Raw genomic sequence first — 24,202 nt, forward strand, 5'->3', positions numbered from 1 at the left:
GTCAAAACTTTATTTCCATAGAAAATTTTGTCAACATTTTATTTCCATAGAAAATTTTGTCATCATTTTATTTGTATAGAAAATTCTGTCAACATTTTATTTCTATAAAATTTTTTTTTTAAATTTTATTTCTTTAGAAAATTTTTTCAAAATTTTATTTCCATAGAAAATTTTGTCAAAATTTTATTGCCATATAAAATTTTGTCCAAATTTTATTTCCATAGAAAATTTTGTCAAAATTTTATTTCCATAGAAAATTTGTCAAAATTTTATTTCTACATGCAGAGAAGAAACATGATTGTCACAAACGTATTCGAAGAGCAAAATAATATGATAGGACCTATTTTTGCGACGACCATGTAACATTTTTCCAGCAACCATGTTGGCTCAGTGAACATGGTTCTAAGAAATGTAAAATTGTCCTTATCTCAAAAGGTATTATATTGATAAAAAAGAAATTTGTTTCCATAAAAAGACAGTGGTCACGATCTAACATGTTACGGTATTTGTCAAAAATTTTGTTCTTCCAGTTAAAAGAACATGGCCACAATCTAAAATGTTTTGATCTTTATGGAAAAACTTTTTTCGTCGTCGAAAAAAGAACGCCACTTGAGAAAAGAAAACACAAAATTAACTTTATTTATTTGTTTTTATTTATTTATAAACTAATTCATTGTTTATTTGTAAAGGGTGGTTAAAATTTCAAGGGCCGATGTTGATTTTGAATAAAACACAAACTATTTAGGATTATTGTATTTTTATTTTATTATGATACATTGGTATTACTCAATTATGTATGGAACAAAATATTGGCCAAATGGGCGCCGCGACGTCGGTGGCACACCTTTATCCGATGGTCCAAATTTTCGATGACGATGAGGCATAATGGAGGTTCTATGCCGTTAATGTGCTGAATTATCTCATCCTTTAGCTCTTGAATTGTTGCTGGCTTATCGACGTACACCTTTTCTTTCAAATAACTCCAAAGAAAAAAGTCCAACGGAGTCAAATCACATGGTCTTGGCGGCCAATTGACATCGCCATTACGTGAGATAACACGGCCATTGAATTTGTTGCGCAAAAGAGCCATTGTTTCGTTAGCTGTGTGGCAAGTGGCACCATCCTGCTGAAACCACATATCGTCCACATCCATATCTTCCAATTCGGCCCATAAAAAGTTCGTTATCATCTCACGATAGCGAACACCATTCACAGTAACTGCCTGACCGGCCTCATTTTGGAAAAAATACGGCCCGATGATGCTGCCAGCCCATAAACCGCACCAAACAGTCACTCTTTGTGGGTGCATTGGTTTTTCGACAATCACTCTTGGATTCTCATTCGCCCAAATGCGGCAATTCTGTTTATTGACGAATCCACTGAGGTGAAAATGTGCCTCATCACTGAAGATGATTTTCTTCGAAAATTGATCATCCATTGTTGCCATTTCTTGGAACCATTTAACACTTTGTTGGATTATGTATCTCTCCATGGTTCAAATTGAGTAAGTCTGAAATAGAGAAATGTCAAATAAAATTCGGAAAAAAAAACTTGGCGTTTAGGTGTGGTTCACATTCATCATCGGCCCTTACAATTTAACCACCCTTTATTTATAATGTCGTGCAAGCAAACATCACATATTTTTACACACTCTATTTTGGTCCAATTTCAACAAAAGTAATCATACCATATTTACTTCGTGCCCATCAAATATACCAACGGAGACATCATGTAAATAAAAATAAATTATACCATATATCAAAATGCAGAACAAAAAACAGGTGCATTTTTTTTCAATTACACTTTCCTTTTTTGTGTTCACATAGAACCACGTGCCACTTCTGAATAAATAAATTTTTTCAAAATTTTATTTCCTTAGAAAATTTGTCAAAATTTTATTTCTATAGAAAATTGTGACAAAATTGTATTTCTGTAGGTAATTTTGTCATAAATTATCAACACAAAACAAAGTAATTGCGTATTCTCCGTCCATTCCAAGAAACAATCAACACACGACTGACGCGCAAAATGAAAATTGCGTGTACCTGCTCAACGTTTTTATAAAATTCTTTTAGCTGCAAAAAATTGAAAAAATTAAATGGTCACGAAAACAATGTACATGGTCTTTATGATCATATAATGGTTCTAGAGACATGTCTATACTTAACCTATAAAAATACTTTTTTCTCTGCAAAAAAGTAAAAGAATTGAATGGTCAGGTTTATGATTTTGCCGACCATGTAATGGTCTCCAATTCTATCATTTAAATAATAGGACATGTTTGGGCATTTGAGAACCATTGAAATGTTTATTTGTTTTTTTTTCTCCGCTCGAAAATTATTTTTACAATGACAAAATACATGGTTTTCGCGACAATTACATGCTCTAGATAAGCATTAAATGGACGCGACAACCATGTCCAAACATGTTTTTTTCTGTATAGAATTTCAATACGTTATAATAAGTTATCTTTATAAATTTTCTTGCGAGGAATTCCAGTCCTCCTTAAATGTATTTTCACTACTAGACCCATAATCCACTTTCCTCTTCATCTATATGCAAGCATGATTCATTGTCTCAAAAGCTTAGACCACTCGAACTTATTTTTCTAAGACTAGAGTGCTAGTATAATAATTTAAGCTTTTCCATAATTTGAAGAAATGTAAGCAAATTAACTCATTTAGGAAAACTTATTTGCATAGATAATGAGATAGAAAGCATAGTAGAATAGAATGGTGGACGTGACTTGGATACTTACATCTTTACTCCAATGGACCACATAGGGTATGACCATATCATAGGGAAAATCAATGTAACAATTGAAGACCACATATGAACCAACCTTGGCCTCCAGATTTGTTAGTTTCTGTCGATCTTGGCGTGCACCTGATACAGCAACACAAGATATGCTCATTAAAATGAAGAGCGATGACGAGAATAAAGCTAAAAATCCATAGACGTTATGGCATAATATCAGTTTACGTTGTCTCATGTTGATAATAGCGGTTGGTTGGTTGGTTTTGTTGTTACGTTGTTATTTTTTGCAAATGCTTCAGCGGTTGATTGTTTTTTGTTGATTTAGTTTGAGAATTTTCACGAAAAGCGAAATGGCGCTTCAAGAATGCAATGTCTTTAGTCTCTTTTTATTTCTTTTTGTAGTAATTTAGTTAATTTTTTTTTTATTTTTAAGAGGGTATATTGTGAAGTAAAAGAAAAAATGTTTTCAATTAGATATTGATGATAAAAAAAATCTATGTACTCTTCATGTTGGATAAACCGACAAAAAGCATACTCAATCCCAAAAGTGGTTGTCTTTAATTTAGTGGCTTTGGTATTGATTCCGCATCAACACTTGAAAAACAAGTTTATTTAGATCCAAAGATTTTAAACATCCCTTAAAAATTTTTGTGTTGATTCTGAGCCAAAGAGAAAAATAAAGAATTTTTCTAGGGAACTATCAAGCTAAAAATCTTGGCTCTATACACAAAACAATAGTGAAGCCTTCAAGGCTTTAAAGCTTGCATCACACTGTGGAACAGGGTGTACAAAGCCCCCATATATGTGTTTTTCCGAATTGTGCAAAAAATGCCAAAATATCCATATTTGTACCCTGCGCTACACTGTGTATCAGGGTATTATAAGTTATATATGTTTGCAACACCCAGAAAGAGACGAGATAGATACGTGGATCCTTTGGCACTAATGCTAGGGTCCGGCCCCCTGAGTCGATCTAGCTATGTCCGTCTGTCCGTCTTTCTGTGAACACATTTTTGTGAACAAAGTCTAGGTCGTTTTAGTCCAATCGGTTTCAAGTTTGGCACAAGTATGTTAGGAGTTTGGATCAGAATAGAACCCTATTGATTTTGGAAAATCAAAAGGGTTCTATATGACTCTAGAAGCAAGACTTTTACTCCACTGACCACAGAAGCCATAGTTTCACTCCGATTTATGTGAAATTTTGCACAGGGAGTAGACTCTGACTATAAATACCACAGATCTTTCGCCCGATTTGCACTCATATGACCACCCCAGGGCATTAGCCGAGCCGTAGTTTTTCTGCGATGTATGTGAAATCTTGCACAGGGAGTAGAAATCGGTTCAGATTTAGATATGGCTCTTATACATATTTTTCGCCCAAAATGCACTTATATGGCTCAAGAAACCAGGGTTTTACTTCGATTTATGCGAAATTTTGTATAGGGCGTGTGATTAGTATTCTAACTTTTAGACATAGCTCCCATATACAATATATGTTTTGCCCAATACTGATATGGCCACTAAGGTCAAAGTAGAAACCCGATTTATTGGAAATTTCGCACAAGGAATAAGATTAACATTGTAACAGGTTGGGTGATAAGTCTCCGGTTTAACAAAGAAAAAAGAAAATTTTTTTTTTTTTGTCAAAATTGGTTTTTATTATTCAACATAGTTCCCTTCAAGAGCCACACAACGATCATAACGACCTTCCAATTTTTTGATAACATTTTGGTAGTACTCCTTCGGTTTTGCCTCAAAATAGGCCTAAGTTTCGGGGATCACCTCTTCATTGCAGCCAAATTTTTTCACTGCGAGCATTCTTTTGAGGTCTAAGAACAACAAAAAGTCGCTGGGGGCCAGATCTGGAGAATGCGGTGGGCGGGGAAGCAATTCGAAGCCCAATTCATGAATTTTTGCCATCGTTCTCAATGACTTGTGGCACGGTGCGTTGTCTTGGTGGAACAACACTTTTTATACCCTCCACCATAGGATGGGGGTATATTAACTTTGTCATTCCGTTTGTAACACATCGAAATATTGCTCTAAGACCCCATAAAGTATATATATTCTGGGTCGTGGTCAAATTCTGAGTCGATCTGAGCATGTCCGTCCGTCCGTCTGTTGAAATCACGCTAACTTCCGAACGAAACAAACTATCGACTTGAAACTTGGCACAAGTATTTGTTATTGATGTAGGTCAGATGGTATTGTAAATGGGCCATATCGGTCCACTTTTACGTATAGCCCCCATATAAACGGACCCCCAAATTTGGCTTGCGATTGCTCTAAAAGAAGCAAATTTCATCCGATCAGGCTGAAATTCGGTACATAGTGCTAGTATATGGTCTCTAACAACCATGCAAAAATTGGTCCATATCGGCCTAATTTTGCGTATAGCCCCCATATAAACGGACCCCCAAATTTGGCTTGTGATTGCTATAAGAGAAGCAAATTTCATCCGATCCGGCTGAAATTTGGTACATGGTGTTAGTATATGGTCTCTAATAACGATGCAAAAATTGGTCCATATCGGTCCATAATTATTTATAGCCACCATATAAAACGATCCCCCGATTTGGGTTGCGGAGCCTCTAAGAGAAGCAAATTTCAACCGATCCGTCTGAAATTTGGTACATGGAGTTGGTATATGTTCTCTAATGACCATGCAAAAATTGGTCCACATCGACCAATAGTTATATATAGCCCCCATATAAGCCGATCACCAGATTTGACCTCCGGAGCCTCTTAGAGGAACAAAATTCATCCGATCCGGTTGAAATTTGGTACGTGGTGTTAGTATATGGTCTCTAACAACCATGCAAGAATTGGTCCATATCGGTCCATAATTATATAGCCCCCATATAAATCGATCCCCAGATTTGTCCTCCGGAGCCTCTTGGAGGAGCAAAATTCATCCGATCCGGTTGAAATTTGGAACATGGTCTTAGAATGTTGTCTCTAACAAACACGCAAGAATTGGTCCATAATTATATATAGCCCCCGTATAAACCGTTCCCCAGATTAAATCTCCGGGGCCTCTTGGAGGAGCAAAATTCATCCGATCCGGTTGAAATTTGCAACGTGGTGTTAGTATAATGCCGCTAATAACCATGCCAATATTGGTCCATATCGGTCTAAAGTTATACATAGCCGATCCCCAATCACATAAAAATTGGTCCATTTCGGTTCATAATCATGGTTGCCACTCGAGCCAAAAATAATCTACCAAAATTTTATTTTTATAGAAAACATTGTCAAAATGTTATTTCTGTAGAAAATTTTGTCAAAATTTTATTTCTATAGAAATTTTTTTCCAAATTTTACTTCTATAGAAAATGTTGTCAAAATTTTATTTCTATAGAAACTTTAAACTTAATTATATACGTAATTAATCGGCCTTTTTTAGTTTAATATATACCATGTATGGACTATGTTGTATATATTACGATGTTAGAAAGTTTTAAGATACATTGTCATCGGCTTCAATAGAAGTTTCTACGCAATCCTTGGTGGAGGGTACATAAGCTTCGGCCTGGCCGAACTTACGGCCGTATATACTTGTTTCTTCTTCATATGGGGCCGTTTTGCCGCGATTTCGACCTTCAAACGCTCCAATAACGCCACTGTTGATGGTTTTTCGCTTCTCAAGATAATCGATAAAAATTATTCCATGCGCATCCCAAAAAAACAGAGGCCATTACTTTGCCAGCGGACTTTTGAGTCTTTCCACGCTTCGGAGACGGTTCACCGGTCGCTGTCCATTCAGCCGACTGTCGATTGGACTCAGGAGTGTAGTGATGGAGCCATGTTTCATCCATTGTCACATATCGACGGAAAAACTCGGGTGTATTACGAGTTAACAGCTGAAAACACCGCTCAGAATCATCAACACATTGTTGTTTTTGGTCAAATATGAGCTCGCGCGGCACCCATTTTGCACAGAGCTTCCGCATATCCAAATATTGATGAATGATATGACCAACACGTTCCTTTGATATCTTTAAGGCCTCTGCTATCTCGATCAACTTAATTTTACGGTCATTCAAAATCATTTTGTGGATTTTTTTGATGTTTTCGTCGGTAACTACCTCGTTTGGGAGTCCACTTCGTTCGGGCCGTCCTCCGTGCTCATTTCACCACAGTTGAATTTTGCATACCAATCAATTATTGTTGATTTCCCTGGGGCAGAGTCCGGAAACTCATTATTGAGCCAAGTTTTTGCTTCCATCGTATTTTTTCCCTTCAGAAAACAGTACTTTATCAAAACACGAAATTCATTTTTTCCATTTTTTTCACAATAACAAAAGTTGCTTCACAAAAGACGCTCCATCTCACAAACTAATTGACTTACAGACGTCAAATTTTGACACGAATCATTTGAAGGTTGGTACTATATAAAAATAATAAGCATTTAATACTACGCCATCTATGTGTCAGACCGGGGACTTATCAACCAACTTGTTATATCAAAGGCAATGTCATCCGACCTATATTAATAACAACTACACTGGAACGGGCTTCGTTCATTATTTTTCGTTAATATTACGAAATTTTTCGTTATAAGAACGAAAGTGATCGTTAATACAACGAAATCAATCGTTAAAAGACAATTTTGTGTTTTGGTTTTTCGTTATATTAATGAAACCTGTTTCATAAATATTACGAATATTAACTTTGTAATCGTTAATATAATGTTAATATAATGATATGAATCGTTAAAAAATAAATTTTAAATTGTTATATTTCGTCATATTAATGAAATATGTTGAATTAATAATCTCTAATACGTCTGTAGCGTCTATGTAATTTGTACATACACATCTAAGCATGGCAATAAGCATGTTTGCGTGTGCGTCTTGAAAAACAAACGGTAAAAAGTTCAACAGAAAACTAGTCTGATGGGCAAACATTAACAACATTTACGTTCTTTTCGCTGATGAGTGCACAGGCTTATTACAGTTTCGTTGTGAATAATAAACATAGTTAAATTTGTGTTTTTTGTATATTCGCAAGAAATTTAGTGTAAATTTTAAATCTTTAGTGAAAATGCCACGGGGAAGTGAACTTTCAGATGAAGAGGGCGGAACAATTGGCGTAATGAGCCTTGGTTGCAAAAATAGATTTGATAAATGGACACGGCGATACGATTATCATTTTTTGGTCTTAGAAATTAGAGGCTTTTTTTCTTAAGTGAAAGTCACACTATATGATTATCAAATTACTTAATTTATCAATAAATATTATTTCCTACTGTACGAGTATATAAATCATATTGCAAAGATCTTAACAAAAAATAATACACTACCAATGACTACACTCAAATGCAATAATTGGTTGGGTTTCATTAATACAATGAATGATTTTCGTTCATACAACGTATAAGCTGCATCCAGACAATGAATAAATTTCATTCATACAACGAATAATATTCGTTAATGCAACGAAAATACTACGTAACAGCAACGTAATTATTCGTTAATACTACGAAATGCATTCCATAAAGGGTTTCGTAAATATAAAGTAAAATTACGTTGTTATAACCAGGGCTGTGGAGTCGAGCCAATTTTGCTCGACTCCGACTCCGACTCCAGCAGTTTTCACCAGCTCGACTCCGACTCCGACTCCGGAGTCGACTCCGGGTAATATAACTAAATCTCATTTTAATACCACAAATTTGTAGTTCTATTGTGGGGGTGCCGTAAGTGGATCGATATAAAGTATCGTATTTATTTATGTGTGCAAAAAAAAGTCTTAATTTCACTTTAGATGCCAATTGAACTCTATATTTCAAATTTAGAGCAATGTTTAATAAATAAAATAATGATATAAATACCCATCGTAATATGAGAAGATACCAACAGTATATGTATTTGTGGACCAAAATTATTGATACTATCTCAAATCCTTTAAATTTGTTGCGAACTATATGCATGAATTTGAATCTGAATCTATTTAGGCAAAATTGTATATACTTCTACAAAATCTATGTACTTAAAATTTAAAACTAACGTTATGGGACGTAACACAATTTTAACAAAAAATAAAAATGCAAGGAAAGTCTAAAGTAGGGCGGGCCGATTATAATATACTCTGCACAACTTTGTATTTAGATCTACATTTTGATAAAATCTCAAATCAGACTTCTACAAAATCTCGGTCAATATTTGGAAATATTTATAATTGTTTAGACAATTTCGCAAAAATGCATTTATGATTCATTCATTGAAAAGTTTGAAAATTTGAGTCATTTCTACAATTTTTCGACTTAGCAGTGAGTATCAGTAAGCATACAATTTTGGAAAAATTTTTGTCTAGTAAATAAAATTTTGACTAAATTTTCTATAGAAATAAAATTTTGGCAAAATTTTCTATAGAAACCCAATTTTGACCAAATATATAGAAATAAAATTTAGAATAAAATTTGGCTAAATTTTTTATAGAAATAAAAGTTTGAAAAAATTATTAATAAAAATACAATTCAAAAAAATTGTGTATTAATTTTACAAAATTTTCTATAGAAATTAAATTTTGCAAAATATTCTATAGAAATAAAATTTTGACTAAATTTTATATAGAAAAAAAAATATTTCTATAGTAATAAAATTTTGAATACATTTTTTATAGCAGTGAGTTTCAGTGAGCATCAGTAAGAAAAAAAAATTTGAGAAAATTTGCTATAGAAATAAAATTTGACAATTTTTTTCTTATAGAAATAAAATTTTGATAAAATGTTCAATAAAAATATGATTTAAGAACAAATTTTGTGTAGAAAATAAAATTCTGCAAAATATTCTACAGAAACAAAATTTTGACTAAATTTCCTACAGAAACAAAATTTTGACAAAATTTTTTATTGAAATAACATTTTGACCAAGTTTTCTAATAAAAAAATCGATTACTATAAAATATTGGCAAAAATTTCTATAGAAATAAAATTTTGACCAAATTTTCTAATAAAAAAATCTATTATTATAAAATTTTGGCAAAATTTTCTATAGAAATAAAATTTTGATTTACATTTTTATAGAAATAAACTTATCAATAGAAATAAAATTTTGAAAAAAAAACTTGTGTAAGTAACAAACTAAATTTTGCAAAATTTTCTATAGAAACAAAATTTTGACTCAATTTTCTATAGAAATAAAATTTTGACTAATTTCCCATAGAAAAAAAAATATTTCTATAGTAATAAAATTTTGAATAAATTTTTTATAGAAATAAAATGTTGACAAAATTTGCTATAGAAATAAAATTTTGACAAAACTTTTTATAGAAATAACATTTTGACAATTTTTCTATAAAAAACAACTTTGAAAAAATTTTCTGTCAATATTCCACATATGTATATGCCCTTAAGATAAAATTAAACAAAATAATTTCGATTTTTCGAAATATTTCAAATAAATTGATATGGACATTAAAATGGATCGATCCAGCCCATCTGCTAGTCTAGCATTCTAGGAAACATAAAAAGATAGCCGTAATTGGAAGTTGATTTTCATTTACAATCATGCTGTACATTGATCGAATGAATAACGCAATGGAAACTAATTTGCGTAAAAACTTGCTTAGTTACAAAAATGTGAAATATTTAAAAAAATTTGGTTTAGCCGGAGTCGGAGTCGAGCAAACGTTTTACGACTCCGACTCCGACTCCAGCAAAATCTTCAGACTCCGACTCCAAGACTCCGACTCCGACTCCACAGCCCTGGTTATAACGAAATGCTACGTTGGCTGACGTTTAATGAAGAATTTCGTTAATACAACGTAGAAATTCATCGTATTAACGACACTTTTTCTACCAGTGTACTTCTGCGAAATTCAAGCCAAAGAGCATAATTCCGTATCCTCCATCCAACAACGTCTAAGCAACAATTAACACTCAGCTGAAGTGAAGTTAAAAATGTTTCACCGATATGATCCAATTTTCTCACGATAGTTAGGGAACCAAATTTCAATGGGATCGGATAAAATTACATTCCTCCTCCAGAACTAAGATTGTGGGAGTCGGTTTATATGCACTCAAAAAAAAGTTTACTTGGATCCAAAGATTTTGACCTTCCTTTAAGGATTTTGGTATTGATTCCGAGCCAAAGACGAAGCCGCGTAAATAAAAAAATAATAAAATAAAGACATTTATTAGCGACCTATCTGGCTTTAAATCTAGGACCAATAAAATTAACATTAGGATACAGATCTCATTTTTCAAATTTTCATTCTCTTTTCGCGGTTTAGTAATAAAGGTACTCACGTACAAACAAATGTTAGCTTAAAAATCTAAATTATAACGGATACTTCAAAGTAAAAACCGTTTTCTTAATTCAAAAAAAAAAACTTTAAACCAAAGACGCTAAATCCTCAAAATAAGCCTTAGCCTATATTTGAAGCGTTTTTATCTTAAATCTAAAGTTTCAATATTTCATTTAATTTAAGGAAAAATTCTTTAAATCAAAAATGTGTTTCTTTACCTTAAAGAAAATTAGCCTTTGTTCAAAAACATGCGACTTTAACGGAGGGACGCATATTTACAAAACTTGTATCCTAAATTTTATTTTTTAAACTTTATTTTAATTAAAATTTCATTATTTTAATAAAATTTGTCCATAATATTTTGTAAATTTCGCATCCTAAAATTTACGTTGTGAAATCTTTAATATCACGTAAATATTTTTTTCAGTGTGGGGGCTATATATAATTATGAACAAATATCGACCAATTTATGCATGAATATAAGAAACTAAATACTGACATCACGTACCATTGAATGACATTGACTTTCCCAAAAGGATCAAGAAGAAAAATCGGGGGAACGGCTTATATAGGGGCTATATATAACTATGAACCAGTATAGTCCAATTCTTGCATGATTGTTGGAGGCCACGTACAAAATTTCAAACGGAATGTGCACCACCAGGAAGCTCCGAAAATCAAATATAGGGATCGGTTTATAGGGGGGCTATATATAATTAGGGACCGATATGGACCAATTTTTCTATGATTGATAGAGAGTATACTAACATCAGAGAAATATCTACTCCAAGGGGCTCCTCAAGCCAAATTTGGTGATCGGTTTATATGCGGGCTATATCTGAAAGTGGTCCGATATAGCTCATTTGCAATACCATTCGACCTACATCGACAGCAACCACTTGTGCCAAATTTCTAGTGGAATGCTTGGTTTGTTCGGAAGTTAGTGTGATTTCAACAGACACTGGATTTTCCCAGAATTTTAGCGCGACCCAAAATATATTTACTTAATGGTGTCTTAGACCAATATGTCGATGTGTTATAAAAGGAATGACAATGTATCGTATATACTTCCCAAGTTTTTACGTAAACCACGGTGGGGGGTACATAAGCCGAACACACGCTCGTATATACATCGAACTAACGTAAGCCAAAAATAAATATATACAAGGAAAATTTTTAAAAACATATTAATTCCATGATTTAAAATAGAGTTAAATTGGCTTTAGTGCTATATAGGGTTCACTTTTTTTGTATATATAAATCATATAATTTAATAAATTTTTATATTGAATTTTTGTTGGCACTATCCATGATGAAGAGCTTTTTAAATTCGATTAAAAAAAAAAATACGATATTTAGAAATTAGCATTTTTTTAAGAGTTTGATTTGTTTTATTTATTTAATTTTTGTTTCTATTGAGATTGCAATTAGTTGTTCACAACATGCCACTTTATAATGTCAAGCATCATTTTTATCTTTTGACAATTCTAGCACACTTTGCACTTTTCTCCTTTGTTTTCTATTTCTATTTTTTTTTTTAATGGGATAAAGAATTTCTTCTTGAAAGCTGGCTACTTTTACTCGGTGGGTGAGTGAGTGATTGCGTATAATGACTTGGTATTTTTCTTTTAAATGTCATTTAATTTAATAACGTTTAAATTAATAATGTGGTTAAAAGCTTGTGTTTAGTGTACATAGAAGTAATTATGATGGAGAGCTTTAGATTAATTAACTAAAAAAATTCTTTCATTCATTAAAACCAAAGTGAAGGTTTGTTTATATGGTGGTAGAGCAAAAATGTGGTAATTTGATGAAAGCAAAATGTTGATGCTTTCTCCTTCTTCGTTTTTTGGATTTTTTTCTTTTTAATTTTCTTTAATTGAATTGAATTTGCTTTAGCAAAAATGAAACTTTTCTTTTGTCTTTAGGAATATTTTATTCAATTATGTTCACTTCACATAGGAATTTATTCCCGTCTAATGTTGTCACTATGGATCATTTTCGAGGCCGGACACATACTTAATAAATGTAGAATAAAACAAAAAAATCTCTAACAAAATCAGGTCAATTTTTTCCGTCTTAATGCTGATATAGATTTAACTCGCTTCAAACTTTACAATCTCGCAACTATTTTCATACTCGACACAACTGGATAGCAGAAAGCTTTGTCACTTAGATTTTCTTTTCGTTTTTTTTTTTTGGAATGAGTGGGTTTTTGTATGTAGTTTTTTCGACAATCGTAAATTTTCTCTTGAATTTTCTTCCTCTCGTTTGAGTTTGCGTTTGTTTTGTCTATATCGTTTTCCGTTTTTCCCTATTCCGAGCAAATAACGAACGTACCGATCGTTCTGATAACTAAACCGCAACTAAACTAAATTTTAACTCTAAACCATTGTCTGAAACCTAGTCGCTTATCCATCTCTAATGAGATGGATGGGGTGGATGGAGATGCATGGATGGATGAATGGTTATGATGAGTGTGGCTATGATAATAATGATTGTGGTCATTATCATCATCATCATCATCATCATCATCATAGTATTTTTGTGATATTCTACGAATATTTGAAATTACGTTGGATTTTCATTCATTGTACAGAGATATCGGTATTGTTTGCAAGAAAAAAAATGAATACGTGAAATTTATATTAGAAAAAATTTTATGTACTCAACAAAAAGTGGCTGCATTCAAAATTCCAGAGCAAATACGCTTATTTGTATATCAAAGATTTTTCCATCAAATTTATGAATGAAGATTTTTCAAAGTGGATTGTTGATATACAATAGATAAGTCTAGGGTTATAAATATAAAATGGGTCAGTAATCCACCCTATTACAGGGAAAAAATTGTTGTTACATTTTTTGTTATTAAATTTTTAATTTTCCCATAAACAAAAATATGTGTATTCTAAAACCACAATCGATTTGATTATATCAGGCGTTGTTCTTTTATTTGTACATACTTCACAACTACTGTGGTACAGTGTATAATAAGTTTGTGCATTTGTATGTATAGGAAACAAAAATTGACAAAATTTTCTGTTGAAACAAAATTTTGACATAATTTTCTATAGAAACAAAATTTTGACAAAATTTTCTATAGAAATAACATTTTGACAAAATTTTTTATAGAAAAATAATTTTGAGAAAATTTTCTATAGAATTAAAATTTTTATCAAATTTCCTATTGAAAACACGTATATACGGCCGTAAGTTCGGCCAGGCCGAAGCTTATGTACCCTCCACCAGGGATTGCGTAGAAACTTCTACTGAAGCCGATGGCAAGGTATCTTAAAACTTCCTAACACCGTAATATATACCACATAGTCCAAACATGGTATATATTAAACTAAAAAAGGCCGATTAAATACGTATATAATTATGTTTAAAGTTTCTATAGAAATAAAATTTTGACAAAATACAATTTTGACAACATTTTCTATAGAAGTAAAATTTTGACAAAATTTTCTATAGAAATAAAATTTGGAAAAAATTTCTATAGAAATAAAATTTTGACAACATTTTCTATAGAAATAACATTTTGACAATGTTTTCTATAAAAATAAAATTTTGGTATATTATTTTTGGCTCGAGTGGCAACCATGATTATGAAAAGATACGGACCAATTTTTGTGTGATTGGGGATCGGATATATATAACTATATACCGATATGGACCAATTTTGGCATTGTTATTAGCGGCTTTATACTAACACCACGTTGCAAATTTCAACCGGATCGGATGAATTTTGCTCCTCCAGGCTCCGGAGATCAAATCTGGGGAACGGTTTATATGGGGGCTATATATAATTATGGACCGATATGGACCAATTCTTGCGTGTTTGTTAGAGACCACATTCTAACACCATGTTCCAAATTTCAACCGGATCGGATGAATTTTGCTCCTCCAAGAGGCTCCGGAGGACAAATCTGGGGATAGATTTATATGGGGGCTATATATAATTATGGACCGATATGGACCAATTTTTGCATGGTTGTTAGAGACCATATACTAACACCACGTACCAAATTTCAACCGAATCGGATGATTTATATATATATAATTATGGGTCGATGTGTACCAATTTTTGCATGGTCATTAGAGAACATATACCAATACCATGTACCAAATTTCAGACGGATCTGATGAAATTAGCTTCTCTTAAAGGCTCCGCAAGCCAAATCGGGGGATCGGTTTATATGGGGGCTATATATAATTATGGACCGATATAGACCAATTTTTGCATGGTTATTAGAGACCATATACTAACACCATGTACCAAATTTCAGCCGGATCGGATGAAATTTGCTTTTTTTTAGAACAATCGCAAGCCAAATTTGGAGTCCGTTTATATGGGGGCTATACGTAAAAGTGGACCGATATGGCCCATTTGCAATACCATCCGACCTACATCAATAACAACTACTTGTGCCAATACCAATATTTTATTACAGGCGTGTCATTTACCCAATATGAATATGAACTCTGGCCTATGGGGCTATATAAGTGCATATAAAGCAAAAGATATATATATAAAGATATATATATAAAGATATATATATATATATATATATATATATATATATATATATATATATATATATATATATATATATATATATATATATATATATATATATATATATATATATATATATATATATATATAAAGATATATATATATATATATATATATATATATATATATATATATATATATATATATATATATATATATATATATATATATATATATATATATATATATATATATATATATATATATATATATATATATATATATATATATATATATATATATATATATATATATATATATATATATATATATATATATATATCTTTTGCTTTATATGCACTTATATAGCCCCATAGGCCAGAGTTCACGGTTGCCACAGTTGGTAGAATTCTACCATAAATGGTAAAATTCTACCAACTGTGGCAACCGTGAACTTGAAGTTTTGGTAGATTTTGCAAAATATTCCTCTCCAATTAAAAGGTACCTAATTTTTCTCTAGCAATTTAAGAGGTACTTAAATTTTCTATAGGAAAAAAAAATTGATAAAATTTTCTGTTGAAATACAATTTTAACAAAATTTTCTATGAAAATAAAATTTTGACAAAAATTTTTATAGAAATAACATTTTGACAAAATTTTGTATAGAAATAAATTTTTGACAAAATTTTGTATAGAAATAAAATTTGACACAATTTTCTACAGAAATAAATGGTGCTAAAATTTTCTGTAGAATCTTGATAAAATTTTCTAAAGAAATAAAATTTTGACAAAATGTTCTATAGAAATAAAATTTTGACAAAATATTCTATAGAAATTAAATTTTGACACAATTTCCTACAGAAATAAATTTTGCCAAAATATGGGAAAAAAATTGTTTGATAAAATTTTCTGTTGAAATAAAATTTTAACAAAATTTTCTACAGAAATAAATGTTGCCAAATTTTCTATACAAATAAAATTTTTAAAAAATTTTCTATCGAACTAAAATTGTCAAAAAATTTTCCATAGAAATACAATTTTGACAAAATATTCTATAGAAATAAAATTTTGACAAAATATGCTATAGAAATAAATTTTTGACGAAATTTTCAATAGAAATAAATTTTGACAAAATTTTGTATAGAAATAAAATTTTGACACAATTTCCTACTGAAATAAATTTTGCCAAATTTTCCATAGAATCTTGATAAAATTTTCTATAGTAATAAAATTTTGACAAAATATTCTATAGAAATAAATTTTGCCAAAATATAGGAAAAAAATTGTTGATAAAATTTTCTGTTCAAATAAAATTTTAACAAAATTTTCTATAGAAATAAAATTTGGACATAATTTTGTATAGAAATAAAATTTTGACAAAATTTTGTATAGAAATACAATTTTGTATAGAAATAAAATTTTGACACAATTTCCTGCAGTAATAAATTTTGCCAAAATTTTCCATAGAATCTTGACAAAATTTTCTAAAGAAATAAAATTTTGACAAAATATTCTATAGAAATAAAATTTTGACAAAATACTCTATAGAAATGAAATTTTGACACAATTTCCTATAGAAATAAATTTTGCCAAAATATAGGAAAAAAATTTTTGATAAAATTTTCTGTTGAAATAAGATCTTAACAAAATTTTCCATAGACATAAAATTTTGACAAAAATTTTTATAGAAATAACATTTTGACAAAATTTTGTATAGAAATAAAATTTTGAAACAATTTTCTACAGAAATAAATGTTGCCAAAATTTTCTATAGAAATAAATTTTTTAAAAAACTTTCTATATAAAAACAAAAATTTGACAAAATTTTCTATAGATATAAAATTGTCAAAAAATTTTCCATAGAAATAAAATTTTGACAAAATTTTGTATAGAAATAAAATTTTGACAAAATTTTGTATAGAAATAAATTTTTGACAAAAATTTGTATAGAAATAAAATTTTGACACAATTTCCTGCAGAAATAAATTTTGCCAAAATTTTCCATAGAATCTTGACAAAATTTTCTAAAGAAATAAAATTTTGACAAAATATTCTATAGAAATAAAATTTTGACAAAATACTCTATAGAAATAAAATTTTGACAAAATTTTTTATAGAAATAAAATTTTGACAAAATTTTCTATATATTCAATATTTTTAAAAATTTTAATTTGCGTGTTGGGCCGTACCCTAAAAATCCATTATGAGTAAGTTCTCCCCTTTGAAAGAAGTAGCAATTTTCCTTTGTTGGTGCAAGCTGGATCGAAACAGTTCAAGGAATATTTGTACACAAAAAAGCTTGTTGCGTGCTGGAGAGATCATAATAATAAATAAATTAAAGTAATAAGATATTTCATTTGAAAATTTTTTTTTAATTACCACAAAAATTTGATTAAAAACTTGAAAATAAGTTTTTAAATTTTAAATTTGGTAGATTTTTAGTAAAATTTTCTTAAAATTTTGGTAGAATATTTTCGGCACAAGTGGTAACCGTACCAGAGTTACATCTTGATTTGCTTAAAATTTTGCACAAAGAGTACGTCAAGTATTCCAAATATAGTTGAAATCACTTCAGATTTAGATATTACTCCCATATATATCTTTGGCATGATTTCGATTCATATGACCACCGATTGATTGAGTTTGAAGATCGCATTACGTATAATACAAATTTTTAACACGTGCCCTTTTCTAAAATTCTTAAAATTCAGTTGTGCGCCACATAATGCAATGCCAGTGTTGTTATAGGGCATAGCTGTTTCATCCGCAAGTACTCGTCGTGCGTTTCATAATTTAATAATTTTTTGTATGCACTTAAACATTTAAATAAAATGAATTTAATTTGATTTTCCAGCGACGTAATAGGAAATATGCTAAAATTGCTACAAATGACCATTTTAAACAAAAAAAAAACACAAAACAAGCCCCAATATTAGAAAGTCAACCACGAAACGCCCACAGAGAAAGGCAGAAAAAAAGCTCAAGGGTGACATCTAAAATAAAATCATCTGTGCATTGTTCCAGCACTCGGTCACAAAACAATTTTTCCAAAAACACACACACACACACATGCACACGGACAACTCATCGAGATGGAAACATGACTCGGGGTGGGTGGGTTTATGGGTAAATGCCACCACAATGAACTATTCGACATCTGTCAACATACAATAGTTGCTGGTTGCTGATTGATGATTGTTATGTTGTTGATGGTGGTGGCGTCGTCGTCGTCACACATCAAACGTAAACATACACACAAAATGTTGCTTGCGACTTATGTTGCATTTTGAGCTCCAATTAATCCCCAATTATAATGGGAAAAATGTAGAAAAAAAGATTTTGTTTAATCATGCCGAATAGAAAATACCCTAAGATCCCCGGAAAAAACACACCCAAAAAGTTGTTAAAATGGTCTCTTTTTGGATCAGGAAGTGGTGCAAAATTGGCGTTGAAGCGATATCCCATCAAAAAAATTTGGAAGTTCTTCTTAAGGCACAACTTTAAAAGAACTTCCAAAAATGTTCACCCAAAGATGTTCTTTATTTTAACTGCACAGGAAATTCATTTGAGTCAAATTTTTTATAACTCGCTTTTTTCATATTTTTATTAGGAAATTTATATTTTTGTGTTTCAAATAGGTTAAAACAGATTAAGGATTAATAAAATGGTAAAAATTATTTAAATTTAACCGAAAAAAAAATGCTAAATCCTTTGTAGAATAATTTCGAATTTTTTAATTCGTATGCAAAACACTGAATTCGCTTCACACCTTAAGAAGTGATGCAAATTCAGTGCAGCCGTAGTTGAAATGGTGGGCATCCGTCCTATGACAAGCCCATGTTAAATTCATCGCTTCTGCGTCAATTTGGCACCACTTCCGGATCCAAAAAGAACATTTTCACTACTTTTTTGGCGACGCTTTTTTTTTGCTGAGATGTTTAATATGAGCTTCACATAAGGCGAATGTTCGCCATTTCAACAGCCGTTGCACTGAATTTGCATCATTTTTTAAGGTGTGATTCGAATTCAATGTTATGGATGTTAATTAAAAAATGTGGTGATATTTTGCTAAGTAAATAATTTGTATACTTTTTTATGATTTTCAATGCATTATAAAGCTTTTGTGGAACGTTTGACATCAAATATTTAAAAAAAATTGGAATCGTCACGTTTTTAAACTTCAAAAGCTGATTAGTCGAATTTTAAAAATATCGCTTTGTATTTTTCGTGTTTGCAATAAAAAGTTGCTTCGTTGAAATGTCTACTTTTGTATCGCAAAATGAGAACTTAAAAAAAATCACCCAATGATTTTGTTCTGAGATTATCAAGCGTGATAAATGTCTAGATTTGTGTAGACATATGACAATGGAGAAAAAATAGCTCCATCGATTGACTCTTAAGTTTAATCGGCAGGCATGGTACAGCTGAAATTGTAATTGATTCTCTATTTGTTTGATATCCGTAAAATAAATCTATATCTTGTTTTTAGATAAATGCTGGCAATAGAGAAATTTTCAAATGAAGAGGTGATAGCCGTAATTATGTTTGCTTCAATCATAGTAAAGATCCGGAAGAAGTAAATTTTTTATAAAGACGTATTTTAAAGACTAGGGCTTAGTAACACTTTTACTGAATTAATTCTAATTGACCAATACATCGAACTGCAATAGATACAATATGGGATTTAATCAATCGGTATCTGTCTTACTAAATGCGCCTGAAATACACAAAGTGACTAAACTTTATCCAATATCCTCGATTGTTGAAGTGCTTGGCACTACGATTCAAAACGATTCGTTCATGAAAGTGAATCAACATACATGTGGTGTCAAACGAGGAACAGACGGTGTCAATCTGACAACAATACAATGACAACATGCGTTGTCAAAAAAACACCCAGCGTTCATAATCGGAAATCGTAATCATTACTAGATTGTCTGGCCCATAAATCCTTATTTGAGTCGACATAATGACTTTATAATTGAGTGTTTGAAGATTATTTCGTGCAAATGTTGACCGCGGTTGCGCCTCAAATGGTCCATCCACTTAACCAAATTTTGGCATAAACTTTGCAACATTTCGGCCGATATCCCACGAATAAATACTTTAACATAGCCCTACGAAATATTGTCCAAAAGCATTAAATCGCACGATCTAGGCAGCCAAATAATAGAGTTCGCCTCTCAATAATTCCATTGTTACGCGTGCTGTGTAACTTCTCTCTTATCACAGAGTGCTGCCCAATTCCATGTTAAGCATAATGACAAGGGACCTCATTTTTATAGCCGAATCCGAACGGCGTTCCACATCTGTGTATTAACTTAGTCATTCCGTTTGTAACACATCAAAATATTGCTCTAAGACCCCATAAAGTATATATATATATATATATATATATATATATATATATATATATATATATATATATATATATATATATATATATATATATATATATATATATATATATATATATATATATATATATATATATATATATATATATATATATATATATTCTGGGTCGTGGTGAAATTCTGAGTCGATCTGAGCATGCCCGTCCGTCCGTCTGTTGAAATCACGCTAACTTCCGAACGAAACAAGCTATCGACTTGAAACTTCGCACAAGTAGTTGTTATTAATGTAGGTCGAATGGTATTGCAAATGGGCCATATCAGTCTACTTTTACGTATAGCCCTCATATAAACGGACCCCCCAAATTTGGCTTGCGGGGACTCTAAGAGAAGCAAATTTCATCCGATCCAGCTGAAATTTTGTACATGGTGTTAGTATAGGGTCTCTAATGACCATGCCAAAAATGATACATATCGGTCCATAATTATATATAGCCCCCATATAAACCGATCACCAGATTTGACCTCCGGAGCCTCTAGGAAGACCAAAATTCATCTAATTCAGTTGAAGTTTGGTACGTGGTGTTAATAATATGGCCTCAAACACCCATGCAAAAATTGGTCGAAATCGGTCCATAATTATATATAGCCCCCATATAAACCGTTCCACACATTTGACCGCAGGAGCCCTATGGAAGAGCAAAATTCATCCGATTCGCTTGAAATTTGGTACGTGGTGTTAGTATATGTTACCCAACAGTGTTGGGCGTTATTCAATACATTTTTATTCAAATAACAAATAACAAATATTTTTTTATTCGTTATTTTTCATTTGGAATTTTTTGAAATCAAATTTCAACTGTTATCTGTTTATTTGTGTCACAAATAATTATTCGTCATTCGTTAGTAGTTATTTGTCATACAAATAATAATTTTTTTGAATCGAAAAAATAAATTAAATTTATTGAATTCTTCTGATAAAATAATCTTTTTTGAGGAGCGATAATTGTCTTTATAACTAGGAATGGAACCGGAAGGTACAACATCCAAAAATAGTGATTCAAGTGAATCTGGTTTTTCCATTTTTGATGGAAAATTCTACAGAATTTTAGAAGACGGAGTAAAGAATATCAGTGCATTGTGCGTGAAATGTGAACCTGATTTTGTTAAGAAAAAAGGAGAGAAAAATTCAACATCAAATTTCATATCTCACCTTAAAAGGCTACATGGTAAGGATGCGTTTGAAGAGTACCAGAGCTATAAACGCTTAAAACGTTGTCAAGCGAAGGAGGTAATGAGAAAATTTTTTTTTCACATACGTGTATTATTTGAAATTTTATTTGAAACTTTCGAATAACAAATAAAAAGATAACAAATAAATTGAAGTTATTTGTTTTCACAAATAAACGAATAGAAAAATTATTTGTTATTCCAAATAAAAACTAAATGGAATTTATTCGTTATCTTTTTATTCGTTATTTAGAATAAATTTTGCCCAACACTGTTATCCAATAACCATGCAGGAATTGGTTCATATCAGTCCATAATTATATATAGCCCCATATAAACCGATCTCCAGATTTGACCTCCGGTGCCTTTTGGAGAAGCAAAATTCATCCGATCTGGTTGAAATTTGGTACGTGGTGGTAGTATATGATATTTAACAGCCATGCCAAAAGTGGTTCATACCAGTCCATAATCATATATAGCACCCATATAAACCGATCCCGAGATTTGGTTTTGGAGCCTCTTGGAGGAGCAAATTTCATCCGAGTCATTTGAAATTTGGTACATTGTGCTAGTATATGGCCGTTAACAACCATGCCTAACTAGGTCCACATCGGTCTATAGTTATATATAGCCCTCAGATAAATCGATCCCCAATCACAAAAAGTTGGTCCATATCAAGTTCATAATTGTATATAGCCCCCATATAAGCGACCCCCATATTTAAATTCTGGCTCTCTACCACGTATGAACTAACTCACAATTTAGAAAACGATGTTAAGAACCCACAACCCAAGTAATTCGATTGTGGATGACAGTCTTTCGTAGAAGTTTCTACGCAATCCTTGGTGGAGGGTACATAAGATTCGGCCTGACCGAACTTACGGCCCTATATACTTTCATTTAACCAACCTACGCAAACACAAGTATATACGGCCGTAAGTTCGGCCAGGCCGAATGTTATGTACCCTCCACCATGAGTTGCGTAGAATCTTCTACTAAAGACTGTCATCCACAATCGAACAACTTGGGTTGTTGTTCTTAATTCTCTTATCCATAGGAACAGTATATAAAAATTTCGTATTATATTTCGTATATAGTTGACTATAGCGATTTTTGGACTGATGGCCCAGTGGATAGTGTGTGGGCTTACAAAACCGATGGCCTGTGTATCGATTCTCCGTTAGGGCATAAGGTATAATAAATGAAAAATAGATATTTGCTTCTACATTCTTTGCATTATGGATGATAACATCTTGTAAAAGACATCAACTTTTATCACAAATATAATATAATTCTCCTCCAGAAACATGATGTTTGTTGGTCTAATATTTCGTTTGGAAAGAATTTTTTTGTTTTGTGTTAAAAAGTATGTCAAAGTAAATTAAATAAATACTGCCTCGATTTGGACATTCTCTCTTCAATGCCAGAAAAGCTAATGGAAATCTATCATTAGAAGTTTTTTTTTGCTAATTAGAGAAAACTTGTTGGGAGACACACGGCAATGGAATCCGGTTAAACGTTTTGTCATTTTCGGTTTTGGGCGCCCTATTTTTGATCTATCTTTACTTTATTTTATCTCTCAGTATAATCTGCATAACTTTCTTAGCAGAAACATCAAAGCCACATATAAGTACCCTTTTCCATATTCGATACCAACGACATGATGCAATCAACATACCACTTCTAAGACTACTAGTGCTTGAAAAAATATGATCTTCTTTCAATGAAAGTGTGCGTACATGTGTTGGCATTTAATTGATCAATGCGAAGGAGTGAGATACTAAATTTCATTACACTTCAAAAGCAATTAATTTAATTTACTAACTTACACATTTGGAGGGGGTTAACTACTACACTATAAGCATTCCCCAATATGGCCCTCATAAAAAAAAAAAAAAAAAAAAAAAACACTTTAAGAAGAACAGAGCTGATAACGAAAAAAAAAATATCAACGGAAATGAATTGACTGCAACTTCTTCGTCCGTAAATAGAGTTTGGCCTTTTGTTTTTGTTTTTATTTTGGAGAATATAGTGAGCAAATCGTTTAATAAAACTGTGTCATATTTAACACACTTAATGCAATAACCCACAA

At 31.4% G+C, this 24,202-nt stretch overlaps 1 protein-coding gene across 4 annotated transcripts in view; it reads right to left on the reverse strand.

The window, feature by feature from the left end:
* Positions 1–13,363, reverse strand: part of bdl (borderless) — a gene marked incomplete at its 3' end in the record, with an annotated part of 116,361 nt that extends 102,998 nt beyond the window's left edge. For 2 of the 4 annotated variants that reach the window (XM_075296783.1, XM_075296780.1), the window contains 1 exon segment: positions 2,759–3,172. In XM_075296783.1, coding sequence (XP_075152898.1) covers positions 2,759–2,992 — 234 coding nt within the window. In that variant the 5' untranslated portion in view covers positions 2,993–3,172. 4 annotated transcript variants of the gene reach the window in all.
* Between the last annotated feature and the right edge of the window lie 10,839 nt (positions 13,364–24,202).

Source organism: Haematobia irritans, chromosome 2 (genome assembly GCF_050003625.1).
Source record: "Haematobia irritans isolate KBUSLIRL chromosome 2, ASM5000362v1, whole genome shotgun sequence".
Lineage (NCBI taxonomy): Eukaryota > Metazoa > Arthropoda > Insecta > Diptera > Muscidae > Haematobia > Haematobia irritans.